Raw genomic sequence first — 19,233 nt, forward strand, 5'->3', positions numbered from 1 at the left:
ACAAAGTAAAGAGATTGAGAAGTGGAGACTCCCCTTGCGGCGTGTCTTGATCTCCCGGCAACGGCGCCAGAAAAGAGCTTGATGGCGTGTATTTCACACGTTCGTTGGGTAACCCCAAGAGGAAGGTATGATGCGCACAGCGAGCAAGTTTTCCCTCGGAAAGAAACCAAGGTTTATCGAACCAGGAGGAGCCAAGAAGCACGTTGAAGGTTGATGGCGGCGGGATGTAGTGCGGCGCAACACCGAGAGATTCCGGCGCCAACGTGGAACCCGCACAACACAACCAAGCTACTTTGCCCCAACGAAACAGGTGAGGTTGTCAATCTCACCTGGCTTGCCGTAACAAAGGATTAACCGTATTGTGTGGAAGATGATTGTTTGCAGAGAAAACAAGTAAAAACAAGTATTGCAGTAGATTGTATTTCAAGTAAAGAGAATTGGACCGGGGTCCACAGCTCACTAGAGGTGTCTCTCCCATAAGACGAACAACATGTTGGGTGAACAAATTACGATGAGGGCAATTGACAAATAAAGAGAGCATGACAATGCACATACATATCATGATGAGTATAGTGAGATTTAATTGGGCATTACGACAAAGTACATAGACCGCCATCCAACCGCATCTATGCCTAAAAAGTCCACCTTCGAGGTTATCATCCGAACCCCCTCCAGTATTAAGTTGCAAAGCAACAGCACAATTGCATTAAGTATGGTGCGTAATGTAATCAACAACTACATCCTTAGACATAGCATCAATGTTTTATCCCTAGTGGCAACAACACAACACAACCTTAGAACTTTCATCACTGTCCCGGTGTCAATGCGTGCATGAACCCACTATCGAGCATAAGTACTCCCTCTTGGAGTTAAAAGTAAAAACTTGGCCGCAGCCTCTACTAGAAACGGAGAGCATGCAAGATCATAAACAACACATAAGCATAACTTTGATAATCAACATAACAAGTATTCTCTATTCATCGGATCCCAACAAACGCAACATATAGAATTACGGATAGATGATCTTGATCATGATAGGCAGCTCACAAGATCCGACAATGATAGCACAATGGGGAGAAGACAACCATCTAGCTACTGCTATGGACCCATAGTCCAGGGGTAGACTACTCACTCATCACTCCGGAGGCGACCATGGCGGTGTAGAGTCCTCCGGGAGATGATTCCCCTCTCCGGCAGGTGCCGGGAGGCGATCTCCGAGGATCCCCCGAGATGGGATCGGCGGCGACGGCGTCTCGGTAAGGTTTTCCGTATCGTGGCTCTCGGTGATCGGGGGTTTCGTCACGGAGGCTTTAAGTAGGCGGAAGGGCAAGTCAAGAGGCGGCACAGGGGGCCCAAACCACAGGCCGGCGCGGCCAGGGGTGGGGCCGCGCCGCCCTAGGGTTTGGCCACCCTGTGGCCCCTCTTCGTCTCATCTTCGGACTTCTGGAAGCTTCGTGAGAAAATAGGCCTCTGGGCTTTTATTTCGTCCAATTCCGAGAATATTTCTTTACTAGGATTTCGAAACCAAAAACAGCAGAAAACAAGAATCGGCACTTCGGCATCTTGTTAATAGGTTAGTTCCGTAAAATGCACGAATATGACATAAAGTGTGCATAAAACATGTAGATAACATCAATAATGTGGCATGGAACACAAGAAATTATCGATACGTTGGAGACGTATCGGCATCCCCAAGCTTAGTTCTCGTCGTCCCGAGCGGTGTAAAACGATAACAAAGATAATTTCTGAGTGACATGCCATCATAAACTTGATCATACTATTTGTAAAGCATATGTAGAGAATGCAACGATCAAAACAATGTGTATGACATGAGTAAACAAGTGAATCATAAAGCAAAGACTTTTCATGAATAGCACTTCAAGACAAGCATCAATAAGTCTTGCATAAGAGTTAACTCATAAAGCAATAATTCAAAGTAAAGGTATTGAAGCAACACAAAAGAAGATTAAGTTTCAGCGGTTGCTTTCAACTTGTAACATGTATATCTCATGGATATTGTCAACATAGAGTAATATAATAAGTGCAATAAGCAAGTATGTAGGAATCAATGCACAGCTCACACAAGTGTTTGCTTCTTGAGGTAGAGAGAAATAGGTGAACTGACTCAACATTGAAAGTAAAAGAATGGTCCTCATAGAGGAAAAGCATCGATTGCTATATTTTTGCTAGAGCTTTGATTTTGAAAACATGAAACAATTTTGTCAACGGTAGTAATAAAGCATATGCATCATGTAAATTATATCTTATAAGTTGCAAGCCTCATGCATAGTGTACTAATAGTGCCCGCACCTTGTCCTAATTAGCTTGGACTACCCGGATTATCACCGCAATACATATGCTTTAACCAAGTTTCACAAAGGGGTACCTCTATGCCGCTCGTACAAAGGTCTAAGGAGAAAGCTCGCATTTGGATTTCTCGCTTTTGATTATTCTCAACTTAGACATCCATACCGGGACAACATAGACAACGAGATAATGGACTCTCTTTTAATGCTTTAAGCATTTGACAACAATTAATTCTTTTCTCATTAGAGACTTGAGGATGTTTGTCCAAAACTGAAACTTCCACCATGAATCATGGCTTTAGTTAGCGGCCCAATGTTCTTCTCTCACAATATGCATGCTCAAACCATTCAACTCGGTGTAGATCGCCTTTACTTCGGACAAGACGAACATGCATAGCAACTCACATGAAATTCAACAAAGAGTTGATGGCGTTCCCCAGCAAACATGGTTATCGCACAACAAGCAACTTAATAAGAGATAAAGTGCATAATTACATATTCAATACTACAATAGTTTTTAAGCTATTTGTCCCATGAGCTATATATTGCAAAGGTGAATGATGGAATTTTAAAGGTAGCACTCAAGCAATTTACTTTGGAATGGCGGGAAAATACCATGTAGTATAGGTAGGTATGGTGGACACAAATGGCATAGTGGTTGGCTCAAGTATTTTGGATGCATGAGAAGTATTCCCTCTCGATACAAGGTTTAGGCTAGCAAGGCTTATTTGAAACAAACACAAGGATGAACGGTAAAGCAAAACTCACATAAAAGACATATTGAAAGCATTATAAGACTCTACACCGTCTTCCTTGTTGTTCAAACTCAATACTAGAAATTATCTAGACCTTAGAGAAACCAAATATGCAAACCAAATTTTAGCATGCTCTATGTATTTCTTCATTAATGGGTGCAAAGCATATGATGCAAGAGCTTAAACATGAGCACAACAATTGCCAAGTATCACATTACCCAAGACATTTATAGCAATTACTACATGTATCATTTTCCAATTCCAACCATATAACAATTTAACGAAGGAGAAACTTCGCCATGAATACTATGAGTAGAAACCAAGGACATATTTGTCCATATGCTACAGCGGAGGCGTGTATCTCTCCCATAAAGTGAATGCTAGGATCCATTTTATTCAAACAAAACAAAAACAAAAACAAACCGACGCTCCAAGAAAAAGCACATAAGATGTGGCCGAATAAAAATATAGTTTCAGGGGAGGAACCCGATAATTTGTCGATGAAGAAGGGGATGCCTTGGGCATCCCCAAGCTTAGACGCTTGAGTCTTCTTGATATATGCAGGGGTGAACCACCGGGTGCATCCCCAAGCTTAGAGCTTTCACTCTCCTTGATCATGTTGCATCATACTCCTCTCTTGATCCTTGAAAACTTCCTCCACACCAAACTCGAAACAACTCATTAGAGGGTTAGTGCACAATATAAATTGACATATTCAGAGGTGACACAATCATTCTTAACACTTCTGGACATTGCATAATGCTACTGGACATTAGTGGATCAAAGAAATTCATCCAACATAGCGAAAGAGGCAATGCGAAATAAAAGGCAGAATCTGTCAAAACAGAACAGTTCGTATTGACGAATTCTAAAATGGCACCAGACTTGCTCAAATGAAAATGCTCAAATTGAATGAAAGTTGCGTACATATCTGAGGATCATGCACGTAAATTGGCATAATTTTCTGAGCTTCCTGCAGGGCAGTGGGCTCAGATTCGTGACAGCAAAGAAATCTGGAACTGCGCAGTAATCCAAATCTAGTACTTACTTTTCTATCAACGGCTTAACTTGGCACAACAAAACTCAAAACTAAGATAAGGAGAGGTTGCTACAGTAGTAAACAACTTCCAAGACACAAAATAAAAACAAAGTACTGTAGGTAAAAACATGGGTTGTCTCCCATAAGCGCTTTTCTTTAACGCATTTCAGCTAGGCGCAGAAAGTGTGTATCAAGTATTATCAAAGGGTGGTACTTCTACAGCGGGGTGTGGGCTCTTCTCAACCAGGCATATTATATTAGATACATATGTTTTAGCATCTCCCTTTTTATTAGTCTTAGGCGTGCTACTCTCATCAAACAAATTTTCAGGAACAAGCCAAGCATAATTATTTTCTAGTGCATCATTCATAGCTAGGAGCTTGCATGGTATTGGTGCTTTGATCTCCCCACCATCATTAATATTATTAGTGTATCTTATTCTATCCATATCCATTTTTTCAAGGAGACCAACAAAATTAGTATGAGAACCAAGCATATTAAATTTAGCGAAGACTTTTCTAGCCTCTCTTGCTAGACCACCAAATTCTCTAAGAAGGGTTTCTAAAACAAAATCTTTCTTTTCCCCCTCTTCCATATCACCAAGTGTAAGAAACATGTGTTGGATTATAGGATTGAGATTAACAAATTTAGTTTCCAACAGAGCGAACTAAAGCAAGCAAGCAGCAATTTCATAAGTGGGAGCAAGGTCTACCAAGTGTCTATCTTCAAAATCTTCAACGGTACTAACATGGGTGAAAAATTCTTCTATATTGTTCCTCCCAACTATAGACCCTTGTCCTACCGGTATGTTCTTTGCGGTAAAATCAAAAGGAAACATGATGAAATAAGTAAAGTAAACGCAAGTAACTAATTTTTTTGTGTTTTTGATATAGCAAACAAGATAGCAAATAAAGTAAAACTAGCAACTATTTTTTTTGTATTTTGATTTAGTGCAGCAAACAAAGTAGTAAATAAAATTAAGCAAGACAAAAACAAAGTAAAGAGATTGAGAAGTGGAGACTCCCTTGCAGCGTGTCTTGATCTCCCTGGCAACGGCGCCTGTAAAAGAGCTTGATGGCGTGTATTTCACACGTTCGTTGGGTAACCCCAAGAGGAAGGTATGATGCGCACAAGCAGCAAGTTTTCCCTCGAGAAAGAAACCAAGGTTTATCGAACCAGGAGGAGCCAAGAAGCACGTTGAAGGTTGATGGCGGCGGGATGTAGTGCGGCGCAACACCAGAGATTCCGGCGCCAACGTGGAACCTGCACAACACAACCAAGCTACTTTGCCCCAATGAAACAGTGAGGTTGTCAATCTCACCGGCTTGCTGTAACAAAGGATTAACCGTATTGTGTGGAAGATGATTGTTTGCAGAGAAAACAGTAAAAACAAGTATTGCAGTTAGATTGTATTTCAATAAAGAGAATTGGACCGGGGTCCACAGTTCACTAGAGGTGTCTCTCCCATAAGACGAACAAGCATGTTGGGTGAACAAATTACAGTTGGGCAATTGACAAATAAAGAGAGCATGACAATGCACATACATATCATGATGAGTATAGTGAGATTTAATTGGGCATTACGACAAAGTACATAGACCGCCATCCAACCGCATCTATGCCTAAAAAGTCCACCTTCAGGTTATCATCCGAACCCCTTCAAGTATTAAGTTGCAAAGCAACAGACAATTGCATTAAGTATGGTGCGTAATGTAATCAACAACTACATCCTTAGACATAGCATCAATGTTTTATCCCTAGTGGCAACAGCACAACACAACCTTAGAACTTTCTGTCACCGTCCCAGGTGTCAATGCAGGCATGAACCCACTATCGAGCATAAGTACTCCCTCTTGGAGTTAAAAGTAAAAACTTGGCCAGAGCCTCTACTAGAAACGGAGAGCATGCAAGATCATAAACAACACATAAGCATAACTTTGATAATCAACATAACAAGTATTCTCTATTCATCGGATCCCAACAAACGCAACATATAGAATTACGGATAGATGATCTTGATCATGATAGGCAGCTCACAAGATCCGACAATGATAGCACAATGGGGAGAAGACAACCATCTAGCTACTGCTATGGACCCATAGTCCAGGGGTAGACTACTCACTCATCACTCCGGAGGCGACCATGGCGGTGTAGAGTCCTCCGGGAGATGATTCCCCTCTCCGGCAGGGTGCCGGAGGCGATCTCCGGGATCCCCCGAGATGGGATCGGCGGCGACGGCGTCTCGCAAGGTTTTCCGTATCGTGGCTCTCGGTACCGGGGTTTCGTCACGGAGGCTTTAAGTAGGCGGAAGGGCAAGTCAAGAGGCGGCACAGGGGCCCAAACCACGAGCCGGCGCGGCCGAGGGTGGGGCCGCGCCGCCTAGGGTTTGGCCACCCCGTGGCCCCTCTTCGTCTCATCTTCGGACTTCGGAAGCTTCGTGAGAAAATAGGCCTCCGGGCTTTTATTTCGTCCAATTCCGAGAATATTTCTTTACTAGGATTTCTGAAACCAAAAACAGCAGCAGAACAAAGAATCGGCACTTCGGCATCTTGTTAATAGGTTAGTTCCAGAAAATGCACGAATATGACATAAAGTGTGCATAAAACATGTAGATAACATCAATAATGTGGCATGGAACACAAGAAATTATCGATACGTTGGAGACGTATCAGACGGGGACGGGCTCGGGGCGCCGGACACCGTATCGGGACGCGCTAGACAAAATTCGGGTTTGGAGGACGCGGCTGGAACGGTTTTTTGATCCGACGCGCCCCAAATCCCTTTGGGGAACGCTTTGGGGGACGCGGCTGGAGATGCCCTGAGTTTGCTCTTCTGAAAACATGTGTACCCTCAGTTCTACTGCTGTTCACTTTCAAAATAAGAGTACAATTTTCGACCCGGACGAATGGAACCTGGGTGCGCTCGCACCCATTTACAAAAAGTTCAAAAAAAAGTTATTTAAAAGTTTCAAAAAAAATGTGAAGTAAAATTTTGCATGTACATATTATGTTGATACTTACTCGTGTGAGTTTTCACGAAAAAATACCATTGTGTGTGGCCTGCATAAAAATGACAAAATGTCCAAATGAGAATAGTGAACATGAATTTATACTAATCACAGGAATAGGAATTTGCATTTTTTCATTTTTGTGTAGGTCACACACAATAGTATTTTTCCGTGAAAACACACACGAGTAAGTATCAACATAATATCTACATGCAAAAATTTATTTCACATTTTTTGGAAACTTTTAAATAGCATTTTTTTGAACTTTTCGTAAATGGGTGCGCTCGCACCTAGGTTCCATTCACCATTTTCGTACAATTTTATCTAAATTTCAAAACTGGCTGTTGTAACTTCGTCTAGATGTGAATCTATCTAGACTCATTTTAGTGTGTAGATACATTCATATATCTATAAAAGTTGTGACACTTATTTTACGGAGGGAATACTTCATACACATTGCATATATCGTACCAACTGATACACATATCTGCATGTGTTCGGAAAAGAAATACAGGCTAGAAATGGAATTCCAGGAGAAAACTGGATCATTGGATTTATACAACTTAACCTTATTTAAGCTGAGAATGCACGAACATTCACCTGTCACCCACATAGCAGTTGCGGAAAATAGACACAACTTTTACGTGAATTATAAAATGTGCGGACGGGATATATGAGTACAACTTAATTTACTCCGTATTTTGTTTGTTCAAAAATATTTCCATCACTACTGAATTTCAGTATATTCCCCTAACAAATCAAGGTAGGACTGGTATTTAAATACTCTAGAATTTTAAAATACAAAGTTTGATAAACCTATAAAACATGTTCATCCGTATCCAAAATCTGAATATCACTTTATGTGGCAATGCCAACCAGAGAAGAAAAGTAGGTCAAGAGGACAAGGCGTTGGCAGCAATGCTATCGAAGTAGAGAGGTAGATGTAGCTATATATGACCTCAATTCTATAACTTGGGGTCTCTTTGGTCTAGAACATATAAATTTTGGAACGGAACGGCTTCAGCCGCCGCCTCCAGAGAAAAAGCCCTAGCCGCCTCCACTTCGCCTCCTCCATAGATCGGTTCCCCCTCCTCCGGCTGGCTTCGCCGGCGTCAGGAGGAGTGGGGAACCCGATCTATGCGTAGAGTTTTTAATAAAAGTAGTCTTTACAGTAGTCTATGTTAGGGTTTTGGTCGCCGTTTTCTTGTTGGTTTCCCCGCAATGGAGATGGCATCGTCTGCAATAAGTGATCTTCGGCCTTTCGTTCGACGACGAGATCTTCTTCCCGGCGTCAATGGTGGTGTTGAAAGATTACAATTATCTAGGTATGGGTGTTCAGATCTTGCTTCGCCAGATCGATCTTGGATCTTTTCTCATGGTTGCCGCGAGGAGGATTATCTTCGCAGTTTTTGTTCCGGTTGCTACGTCCTCGACAATGGTGATTCGTACTCTCGGCTCTCCATCAACGTTGACAAGGCAGATCGGTTTTTATTCCCTGATATACTGGTGTTGGTACTCTTGCCGATGTTGATTGACTACTTTAATGGTTGCGCGCGTGCACGCAGCCTTGGCATTGCGGCTCAAATTAAAATTATGGGAGAACCTTCGTTGGCATTTACAGGTCTATGGTTTGTTATCTATATTTGGCTGCCTTCAGGAAAGTACAAGATTGTGTCTTGGAAGAAGAAAGAGTTTGAAGACCTCGAAGATTTGCTAGTATCTTTTAGACTTTATTTTGTAATCGCTGGAGACATCTCGTGTATCTCTACCATGTACTATTTATTATTATGAATATATGTGGTATTGATAATCAAAAAAAAAAGAACATATAAATTTTGGAAGTTTCAAATCCTTAGTTTTTCTGTTTTGTTATGGTGGTTGTTTGATTTTTAGGATTGAACCATATAGATTTTTCAATAAGGATTTTTTTCAACAGATTTTGTAGGAAATCTATCATCAACTTAAACCTGTTTTCTAAAATCCTTTATTTTTTCTATGATGGACAAACAAATCTTACTGCATTAGAAATTCTATAGAATCGAAGTACGCACGATATTGCAATTCTGCATTTTTTCATGTTCCGGCGCTCTTAGAATCCCGAGAATCAAAGAGGCACGTAACCAAAATCATATTTTATAGTTTTAAAAGGAAACCAGTAAGTAGAGAACGGATGTTCTCAGAAAAACTTAGCAACAATTAGACTTTCATGTTTTAAGAAAATGTGAAACGGTATTCTACGGGTTCGCACATGGGCACTTTTCTAACCAAAACTCATGAGTTTAGATTTCTACGGGATCTTACAAATATGTTAGATTTCATTTCGTAATTTTGGGATCTTGGAAAAATATTTATGTTAATTTACAAAATAAAATGAAATCATGTGGTGGCTTGTGGGGGCTATCGTACATGTATGCGCATATCTCTACATACATACTCCTCTTTTCACTTTTCCAACTGGAAATCTCCGGCTTGCCGCCGGCGCCGTCGCCGTCGCCATGCTCCGCCTCCAGAAGTGCATCCTCACCCGTCTCCTCTCTTCTCCCTCCACCTCTCCCATCTCCCCTCTCCACCGCCTCCTCTCCGCGGCCGCGGACTCGCCCGCCGTTTCCCCCACCCCTGGCTTCGCCGTCGAGGAGTACCTCGTCGACACCTGCGGCCTTACCCGAGCCCAGGCGCTCAAGGCATCCGCGAAGCTATCCCACCTCAAATCCCCCTCCAAGCCGGACGCAGTCCTCGCCTTCCTCGCCGGCCTCGGCCTCGCCCCCGCCGACATCGCCGCCGTTGTCGCCAAGGACCCCAAGTTCCTCTGTGTCGGGGTGGAGAGAACCCTGGGCCCCGTTGTCGGCGGGCTCACCGGCCTCGGCATATCGCGTTCTGAGATCTCGCGCCTCGTTTCACTCGCCGGTGTCAGTTTCCGGCACAGAACCATCGTCCCCAAGATTCGGTACTATCTGAGCCTCTTCGGCTCCTCCGAGAACCTCCTGAGGGGGCTCCAGCGATGCTGCTACCTCCTCGGCAGTGACTTCAACAAGGTAGAGCCCAATGTTGCATTCTTGCAGGAGTGCGGGCTAAGTGTTTGCGACATTGCCAAGCTGTGCACCTGTAAGCCAAGGATACTGGCCTCCAAACATGAGCGCGTCCGGGCCATGGTTGCATGCGCTGAAGGTGTAGGTGTGCCCCGTGGATCTCGGATGTTCAGACACGCTCTGCATGCTGTAGAACCCCTCAACAAGGAGAAGATCGCCGCCAAATCTGAGTATCTGAAGACCACGTTCAGGTGGTCCGATGCTGAGGTGAAAATTGCTCTCTCTAAGGCTCCGCTTATGCTGAACAGATCTAAGGACACACTACAGAGAAAATCAGAATTCCTTAGCTCTGAGGTGGGGTTGGAACCGCTGTACATTGCTCATCGGCCGGTAATGCTCGGGCTTAGCCTGGAGGGACGGCTCAAGCCCCGGTACTATGTTACCAAGTTTCTCAAGGAAAATGGATTGCTAGATCGTGGCAAAGATTACTACAGTATAGTCAATATCAGCGAGAAGGTATTCATGGATAAGTTCATACGCCGTCACAAGGAAGCTGCACCACACCTTGCTGAGGACTATGCAACCACTTGCAGAGGGGAAGTGCCTGCTAGATTCAGATTTACATGAACCAAGAACAGGCTTTGAAGATTGGGAACTGTTCAGCCTATGACACAATTAAAATTTGTTTACTGTTGGTAATTCCTAGTTTGGTGTTCTTTGCCTGATTGAACGATGGGTTTCTGCTATAGTATGGCTGTTAGTTTGTTAGAGGTTGGTTTGGCTGTGGCACTGGCTTTGTGATTTGATTTCTGAACCCCAAGAAAAATATCTCCGGAAGCAAATTTCTGAGAAGTCTGAATATTAGTTGTGTTCCTGACTTCGGTTTAGGATAGACTTTTGATCTGTGTGTGGACCAATTCTCTGAATAATCCGGGACCAGAGAACCAGAAAGCAAAAGAACTGTTCTGTGTCGTTTTCCATGTAAAATATCAGTATTATTTTCGATTGTTGGTTCATTCATCGTCATTGAGATATGCTTCCTTGCCAAATTTATCTAGCGTGTTATGTTTCTTCTCATTATCCTTTTTTTTGTTCTATGATATGCATGCTAGTAGTACAAGTGCAGATCAATCTTTAAGATTTTGCTTAGAAATGTATTTATATTGTGTATGTGTTTATTTTTGCCTTTTGATTTCCTCCCTTTGTTCTTCTATGATTGAACCAATGGGGATGACATGGAATAGTCTTATCATATGTCTCTACTATTCAGTGGTTGCATGTGTGATATTGTATCCATTCACAAAATTACATGTATATTTTGGCAGCAAAACTGTCGAGAAATTGTAGATTCAAATAATTGGTTTCACAAAAAGCTGCACAGTTCAGCTCTGGTGCAATTCTGTGCTATGAATGTGTTCAATGATACAAGAGGGTACACATCACTTGTATAGGAGGAGGAAACCTGCTCGCCCTTACAACGGAAGGTTGGTGCACACTAAGACAGTAAGCTTACTTTGTGATGAGAAATGGAGAAGTACTAGATGTTTGATCCTAGGATATTGTATCTGAATCTTTTTTTTACTGTTGCACACTAGATGCATGAGAATCTCTGCGCATCAGCAACTGCTGGCCTCATATGGCGTGACAGGCGTGTATCAGATGGATCTTCCCTGATCTGCAAGAAGATCCAGCTAGTTTTGTGGTAAATATTTGTTGCAGTAACCTCGCCATCTGTCAAACCAGAAGGAGGTAGAGTGCACGTTGCGAACAAACACGATGGGCAAGGCTCACTTTCCCCTCCTTCTCCGTACCCTCTTATGTGAGTTGAGAGTCGCTCGAGTAAGGCCGGGCCGTCCCCGAGCCCTCTCTGGCGGCCTCGCCGGCCGGAGATGGTGGAGGGGAGGCGCCGGAGTAGTGTATAGGTGTAGATCTAGGGTCTCTGGCCATGTGCATGTAGTTTGGAGTAGGGCATCAGATCTTCCTGGCCAGATCTGGTGCATCCGGGAGCGGTGGCCTTCTCTTCTTCTCCGATGGTCGGAGACGGTGACGGCTACCCCGGCTCCGGGGATCTCCGCAAATAAGGTCAGCGGATCGACTCTCATCAGGGGCGGCGCTCTTCTTTCTTCTCCTCTTTCGGCCTGTGTGGCGGCGAGGGGGGGGAAGAGAAGAAGCAGTGGTGGCGCTGAAGAAGGAGGAGGTCAGGGGTCGTCTGCTCTGCTGTATCGGCGCAACGACATGCAGTCGTGGAAAGAAGATCTCACCGGGCTTCCAAGGTGGAAGACGGCTGATGCTCTTCTTGATGCGAGCCCTCAGCTTCATAAGCGCAGCCGCCTTGTTTATGTGTATGAAAAAGAAGGTGTTTCTTCCTCCGTCCGGCCATGGCGGCGAGGAGTGGAAGGGATGTTGTCTTTCTTCCTCAGTATCTGCAAGGTGGTGGATCGGGTTTTGGCTGCAGCTCCGAGCATCTGGGGTTCTTCTCCAGCCATATCTTCTTCGCCCATCTCCTCCTATCCGTGGCAGGAATGGGGAGTTTGGTGGTGGGTCGTTTTGCATCGCCGGTGTTGGCAAAGAATCCTCTGCTTCTAGCAGCGCCAAACAACAGTGGAGTTGGGAAACTATTTTCTTGAGCATCACCTCGGCGGCGGATGGTAGCCGTCCGACATTCAAGGCCAATCCATGGCCTATCCAAAAGCCGACGAAGGATTCCGGCGTTTTTTCAACCTCCTTTGTGAGGCCCCTCGTGAGGTCAGCAGCCGCATACTACGGCTGCATAGAGGCAAGTGGCTCTGTCCCCGCCTCTACGCACGACGGTGGCGTAACCGACCTCCGGCTCGACGATGGAGAAAGAGAAGGATCGGATTGTTTTTTCCAATCTCTCAGTGAGGTCTTTTCTGTAAATGCTAGGGACCTATATGTTTTCCTTTGTAATAACTTGTACCTCCATCGTTTGGAATTAATGAGAAGCTTCCAGCCCCTTAAAAAAACACGATGGCTATGGAGCGGAAGTTTTTTAGACCGGCAACAATGTCCTTCAAAATAGGAGTGTCGCGGTGGTGGGAGTCCGTAGAAATGTCGAAACTAAAAAACCCAAGAAACGTTAGTGCCAGAGTGGAGCTTGGAGAGGAGGGCAGAGTTTTGGGTGGGAAAGGACAACACACCAAGGCCACCGATTTTTTTTTGGCTTGCAAATCTTGATCCAAGCAACTTTATCACGGCCTCCAGATCAAGTTTCCTCGCTAGTCCAGAGGAAAACATAACACCGTTTATCAATGGTCCGAACCACACTTTTGGGAAGAGTCCCAACGCTCAACCACGCTTAGCAACAATTAGACTTTCATGTTTTACGAAAATGTGAAAACGTATTCTACAGATATATGCATTGCACGACAAATATAGCACGGTTCGCACATGGCCACTTTTCTAATCAGAACTCATAAGTTTATACTAGCAAAAGTGCCCGTGCGTTGCACCGGAAAAAAATTGAAACACTCGAATGAATCATCCGTGCTGACATTTCTCCTACATGGCATCATCGATAAAGGTGGTCACATTTTCTCATTTTTATGAAAAATATGATTAAGTCTAAGAAGATTAACTTGTGAGCCTCACGTTGCACCGTCTCGTAACACCGCAGACTTATATTGTGTGCAATTTAAACATGTTGCATACACTATTTTCACACATTTGCACAATATAATTTCATGGACTTGTTGTGATGGTTTGCGACACCTATACATGTGTTTAAAAAGTAGTATTATTTTTTGAAAACCTTGTTACCACTCACGTATTAAGCTTTTTTAACGAGAAACATCAACGCAATTCTATCAACAGACGTAGCCCTAGCTGCACCAAAATAAAACAGCACAATTATCAACATGCACTTGATAATAATTCGCATAACTTAATGTACACAATTCTTTTAATAATTTGGAACAATTTGAATTTGATGTATTATTAAGTTTTATTTACTGTTAATTTTTGATATAATCATTTATAAATAACGTAGATTTCTACCGGATCTTACAACATGTCAGATTTCATTTTCGAATTTTGGGATCTTGGAAAAAAAAATTCTATTAATTTACAAAAGAAGAAAATGGAATCATGGTGGCCTTCTTGTGGGGGCTATCGTACATGTATGCGCATATCTCTAGAGACTCCTCTTTTCACTTTTCCAACTGGAAATCTCCGGCTTGCCGCCGGCGCCGTCGCCGCCGCCCGCACCATGCTCCGCCTCCAGAAGTGCATCCTCACCCGTCTCTTCTCTTCTCCCTCCACCTCTCCCATCTCGCCTCTCCACCGACTCCTCTCCGCGGCCGCGGACTCGCCCGCCGTTTCCCCCACCCCTAGCTTCGCCGTCGAGGAGTACCTCGTCGACACCTGCGGGCTTACCCGAGCCCAGGCCCTCAAGGCATCCGCGAAGCTATCCCACCTCAAATCCCCCTCCAAGCCGGACGCAGTCCTCGCCTTCCTCGCCGGCCTCAGCCTCGCCCCCGCCGACATCGCCACCGTTGTCGCCAAGGACCCCAAGTTCCTCTGTGTCGGGGTGGAGAAAACCCTGGGCCCCGTTGTCGGCGGGCTCACCGGCCTCGGCATATCGCGTTCTGAGATCTCGCGCCTCGTTTCACTCGCCGGTATCAGTTTCCGGCACAGATCCATCGTCCCCAAGATTCGGTACTATCTGAGCCTCTTCGGCTCCTCCGAGAACCTCCTGAGGGCGCTCCAGCGATGCTGCTACCTCCTCGGCAGTGACTTCAACAAGGTAGAGCCCAATGTTGCATTCTTGCAGGAGTGCGGGCTAAGTGTTTGCGACATTGCCAAGCTGTGCATCTGTAAGCCAAGGATACTGGCCTCCAAACATGAGCGTGTCCGGGCCATGGTTGCATGCGCTGAAGGTGTAGGTGTGCCCCGTGGATCTCGGATGTTCAGACACGCTCTGCATGCTGTAGAACCCCTCAACAAGGAGAAGATCGCCGCCAAATCTGAGTATCTGAAGACCACGTTCGGGTGGTCCGATGCTGAGGTGAAAATTGCTCTCTCTAAGTCTCCGCTTATGCTGACGATTTCTAAGGACACACTACAGAGAAAATCAGAATTCCTTAGCTCTGAGGTGGGGTTGGAACCGCTGTACATTGCTAATCGGCCGGTAATGCTCGGTCTTAGCCTGGAGGGACGGCTCAAGCCCCGGTACTATGTTACCAAGTTTCTCAAGGAAAATGGATTGCTAGATCGTGGCAAAGATTACTACAGTATAGTCACGATCAGCGAGAAGGTATTCATGGATAAGTTCATACGCCGTCACAAGGAAGCTGCACCACACCTTGCTGAGGACTATGCAACCACTTGCAGAGGGGAAGTGCCTGCTAGATTCAGATTTACATGAACCAAGAACAGGCTTTGAAGATTGGGAACTGTTCAGCCTATGACACAGTTAAAGTTGTTTACTGTTGGTAATTCCTAGTTTCATGTCCTTTGGCTGATTGAATGATGGGTTTCTGCTATAGTATGGTTGTTACAGGTTGGCTTGGCGATTTGATTTCTGAACCCCAGTATGTTGATGTCATCATCCGCTAGAGAAGAAGTTATATCCGGCAGCAATTTCTGAGAAGTCTGAATATTAGTTGTGTTCCTGACTTTGGTTTAGGATAGACTTTTGATCTGTTTGTGCGGAACAATTCTCTGAATAATCCGGGACCAGAGAACCAGAAAGCAAAAGAACTGTTCTGTGTCGCTTTCCATGTAAAATATCAGTATTATGTTCGAATGTTGGTTCATTCATCGTCATTCAGATATGCTTCCTTGCCAAATTTATCTAGCATGTTCTGTTTCTTATCATCCTTTTTTTTGTTCTATGATATGTATGTTAGTACTACAAGTGCAGATCAATGTTTAAGATTTTGCTTAAACATATATTTATATTATGTATGTGTTTATTTTTGCGTTTTGATTTCCAACCCTTGTTCTTCTATGATTGAATATCTTTGTTCCTAGTTCCTGTAGTGCGCCTTACTAACGTGCCACTGATTGCCAGAACTGAACCAATGGGGATGACATGGAATAGTCTTATCATATGTCTCTACTATTCAGTGCTTGCATGTGTGATATTGTATCCATTCACAAATTACATGTATATTTTGGCAGCAAAACTGTCGAGAAATTGTAGATTCAAATAATCGGTTTCACAAAAAGCTGCACAGTTAAGCCCACTTAATGATGCAATTCTGTGCTATGAATGTGTTCAATGATACAAGACGGGGGTACACATCACTTGGGAGGAGCAAGCCTGCTTGCCCTTACAATGCAAGGTTCGTGCACACTAAGACGGTAAGCTTAATTTGTGATGAGAAGTACTAGATGTTTTATCCGAGGATATTGTATCTGATTTTTTTTTTACTCACACTATATGTATGAGAATCAAGATAAACCTTGGAGAGTTTTGGGCATCAACAACTGCTGGCCTGATATGGCATATAGCAGACGGATCTTCCTTGATCCGCCGGAAGACCCAGTTCGTTTTGTGGTACATCTTTGTTGCAGCAACCCTGTGGAAGATAGCCTTCTGCCAGGAAGATGCTGAAATTATCATGAATTCCCCATTGAGTGGGCAGATTGATTACTGGCCCGCTTGGCATCGGGATAGAATCGAGATAAGGGCATCTCCAACCGGGCGACCCATCCCGCGCCCGCGCGTCCGGATGGGTCGAAACGGACAAACCGCGGCCCAGCACGCGGACCCATCCCTAAAACGGATGGCCGCGGCGTCCGGGACGACCCAAACCCGGCCCAAATCTTGGACGAGTTTGCGTGGCCGCGGACGCGAAAGGCTGGTCGCTCGCGTCCTCCCTTGTCCGCCCTCGGCCCGCCCGTCCGCCTCCCAAAACAGAAAACACTCCACTGTACTCCCAAAACCTAGAGATGGCCGACGAAGCGACTGCCGCCGCCACCGCCACCGCCACCACCGCCACCATCGGAGAGGAGGCACCCGCGGCCGTTGCCGCTCCTGCGGTGGAGGCGGCTCCTGAACTGGCGGTGGCCGAGCTCCCCCCCGGACCGCCGACGAAGAAGGCGAAGGCCGACCTCACCCCGGAGCAGAGGAAGCTCGAGAGCAGGAAGAGGGGCGACCGGCGCAGGGCGCTGGACCAACGGAAGAGGGAAAACGCTGCCGAGCCGGAGCGGGCAGCGGGCGGCGGAGCAGCTTCTCCAACTCCGGACGGAGGCGAAGAGCACTCTCCTTCAAGAGCAGCAGGCCATGCTATTTTACGGCCACCCAGCGCTCGGCCAGCACATGATCATCCCCGGCATCGGCGCGGCCTCGGTGGGGAGCTCGGCCTCCTCCGTGACCCGGCCCCTTTGCGGTGACCCAGCATACCACTGCATGTTGTAGTATACAAGTCGTTGATATGATCTTTGTGAAGGGACTTCTTCACAAATTGCCATATCCCTCAGAGTGGTACAACAGAAACATTGCAGGTCATAACACTCCATACTTTATTACAAACATTGTCTTAACAAGTTGGTATTCTCACAGGTCCGATGAGAACACCCTAAGATACTACTTAAGTACGATTACAACTCATAACAATATAAAAGAGAGCTCAACAACTTATTTAGGTAAGTTCTACGTTGCTCGGCTCTATGATGCTAGGGTATGTCACTACTCCTCCACCTCCGTGTCATCCGGTCCGTAGACTATCCCATAGTCTACGCCTTCCACTCCACCGGTAAGATCGTGTTCTTCGTAGACCGGCTCGTAGCTTCCTTCCGGTGCTCCATCGTTGATGGCCTCCACTTCCGGATCACGGCCTAGCAAGGGTGTCGAAAGAAAGTGAGTACGAGAGGTACTCAAGCAAGTTCTAAAAGAATAAAAAGGTGTTTGATGCACTAGCTACGACCATTGATCGAGAAATCGCCGGTCAATGCATGTTTTGCAATCATTTCTTCAAAAGGTTGCTTTTATTATGAAAACTATGCCCGTCGGTCTTCACGAGTTGACCGGAACTTCGTGGAGTTCCTTTCCCGCTCGCGTTCGCAGCTCCCTTCCCGAACAGGGAGTGACACCCACAATTTGATACACTCGCAGAGGTGCGTTACTTTTCCCACAAGAGATCTCACCCTTTTTTCCATCCGCGAGGACTTGCCCCCGTTCACACTTCCTTTGGTGTGAGGCCAGGTATAAAGATCCAAGCCCACACCGCCTTCTCCGCGATCGCAAACTCCACCCTTTTGTCCAACCGTACACCTCCAGTAGACTTCCCCCGATAATACGGCTTTACTCATGGTGTACTCCGGACAATCCTTCATAGATGGTAGAGATTAACATCACTAATGGATGGGGATTTAAAAGGATTTCCCAACCTATTGCGGCAGTGCCTCCAGAGCACCCCACCGTCTCTACCAATCCGTTGGCGTGCGTAAGGGAAAAGATACGACCGGCTTCCCCAGCAGCCATTATAGATCTCATGGTCAACGCGGTTTGTACGGCGCTAGAATCACTCGGACGGCATTGGTAATTTAATCCTAGGGTGATATAACCCATTGCAATGGAACCTCCACCATATCAACACATACCATGGTTCCATTGCCGACCACATAGTCATATTCATAGTTGGAAAATAACATTTCATTTGCGATGCGGGAATGATAAGTATATAGCTTTGCATTAAAGTAGTAGAAATAATCAAGTTGACATGAGCAAGGGTAAACTTGCCCGTGGACTGCGAGATAGTGCGGTTCAATGCGACTTGATGGAACCCGGACCTCGGGTTCACGTAAGAAGCATCATTGTCCGGTAAGGACAATGTTATAAAATCCAAATAATGCAATCATGGATGTATTATTTTATGTTGAATCCCTTTCCCCGTGGAGTTATTGCAATTTAGGGTTGTATTAAGATTTATGTCTTTGACGGTAATTTACAATTGATTTAAAAGTATATACCATTTTAATTCACACAAAGTACAACAATTCAAAGTAAAACTATTTACTTGGTGATTTCTTTAATCATTCCAAAAATAGTTGAAAATTATAGAGTTACTTTTATAGTTTTTGGAATAAAAAGGAATATAGTATTTTTTTTGGGAAAATACTCTTTTACAAAAGA

The 19,233-nt window shown here is 44.8% G+C and overlaps 2 protein-coding genes across 2 annotated transcripts; both read left to right on the plus strand.

Moving 5' to 3' along the window:
- Window positions 1-9,575: 9,575 nt before the first annotated feature.
- LOC124667817 lies at window positions 9,576-10,919 on the plus strand. The gene has a single exon (XM_047205060.1). It carries the CDS (start codon window positions 9,603-9,605, stop codon window positions 10,758-10,760), a length of 1,158 nt encoding a protein of 385 aa, XP_047061016.1. The 5' UTR covers window positions 9,576-9,602; the 3' UTR covers window positions 10,761-10,919.
- Window positions 10,920-14,358: 3,439 nt separating this feature from the next.
- LOC124666087 lies at window positions 14,359-15,907 on the plus strand. The gene has a single exon (XM_047203437.1). It carries the CDS (start codon window positions 14,359-14,361, stop codon window positions 15,514-15,516), a length of 1,158 nt encoding a protein of 385 aa, XP_047059393.1. The 3' UTR covers window positions 15,517-15,907.
- The last annotated feature ends 3,326 nt before the right edge of the window (window positions 15,908-19,233 follow it).

The sequence above is a fragment of the Lolium rigidum genome, chromosome 6, assembly GCF_022539505.1.
Source record: "Lolium rigidum isolate FL_2022 chromosome 6, APGP_CSIRO_Lrig_0.1, whole genome shotgun sequence".
NCBI classification, from domain to species: Eukaryota; Viridiplantae; Streptophyta; class Magnoliopsida; order Poales; family Poaceae; genus Lolium; species Lolium rigidum.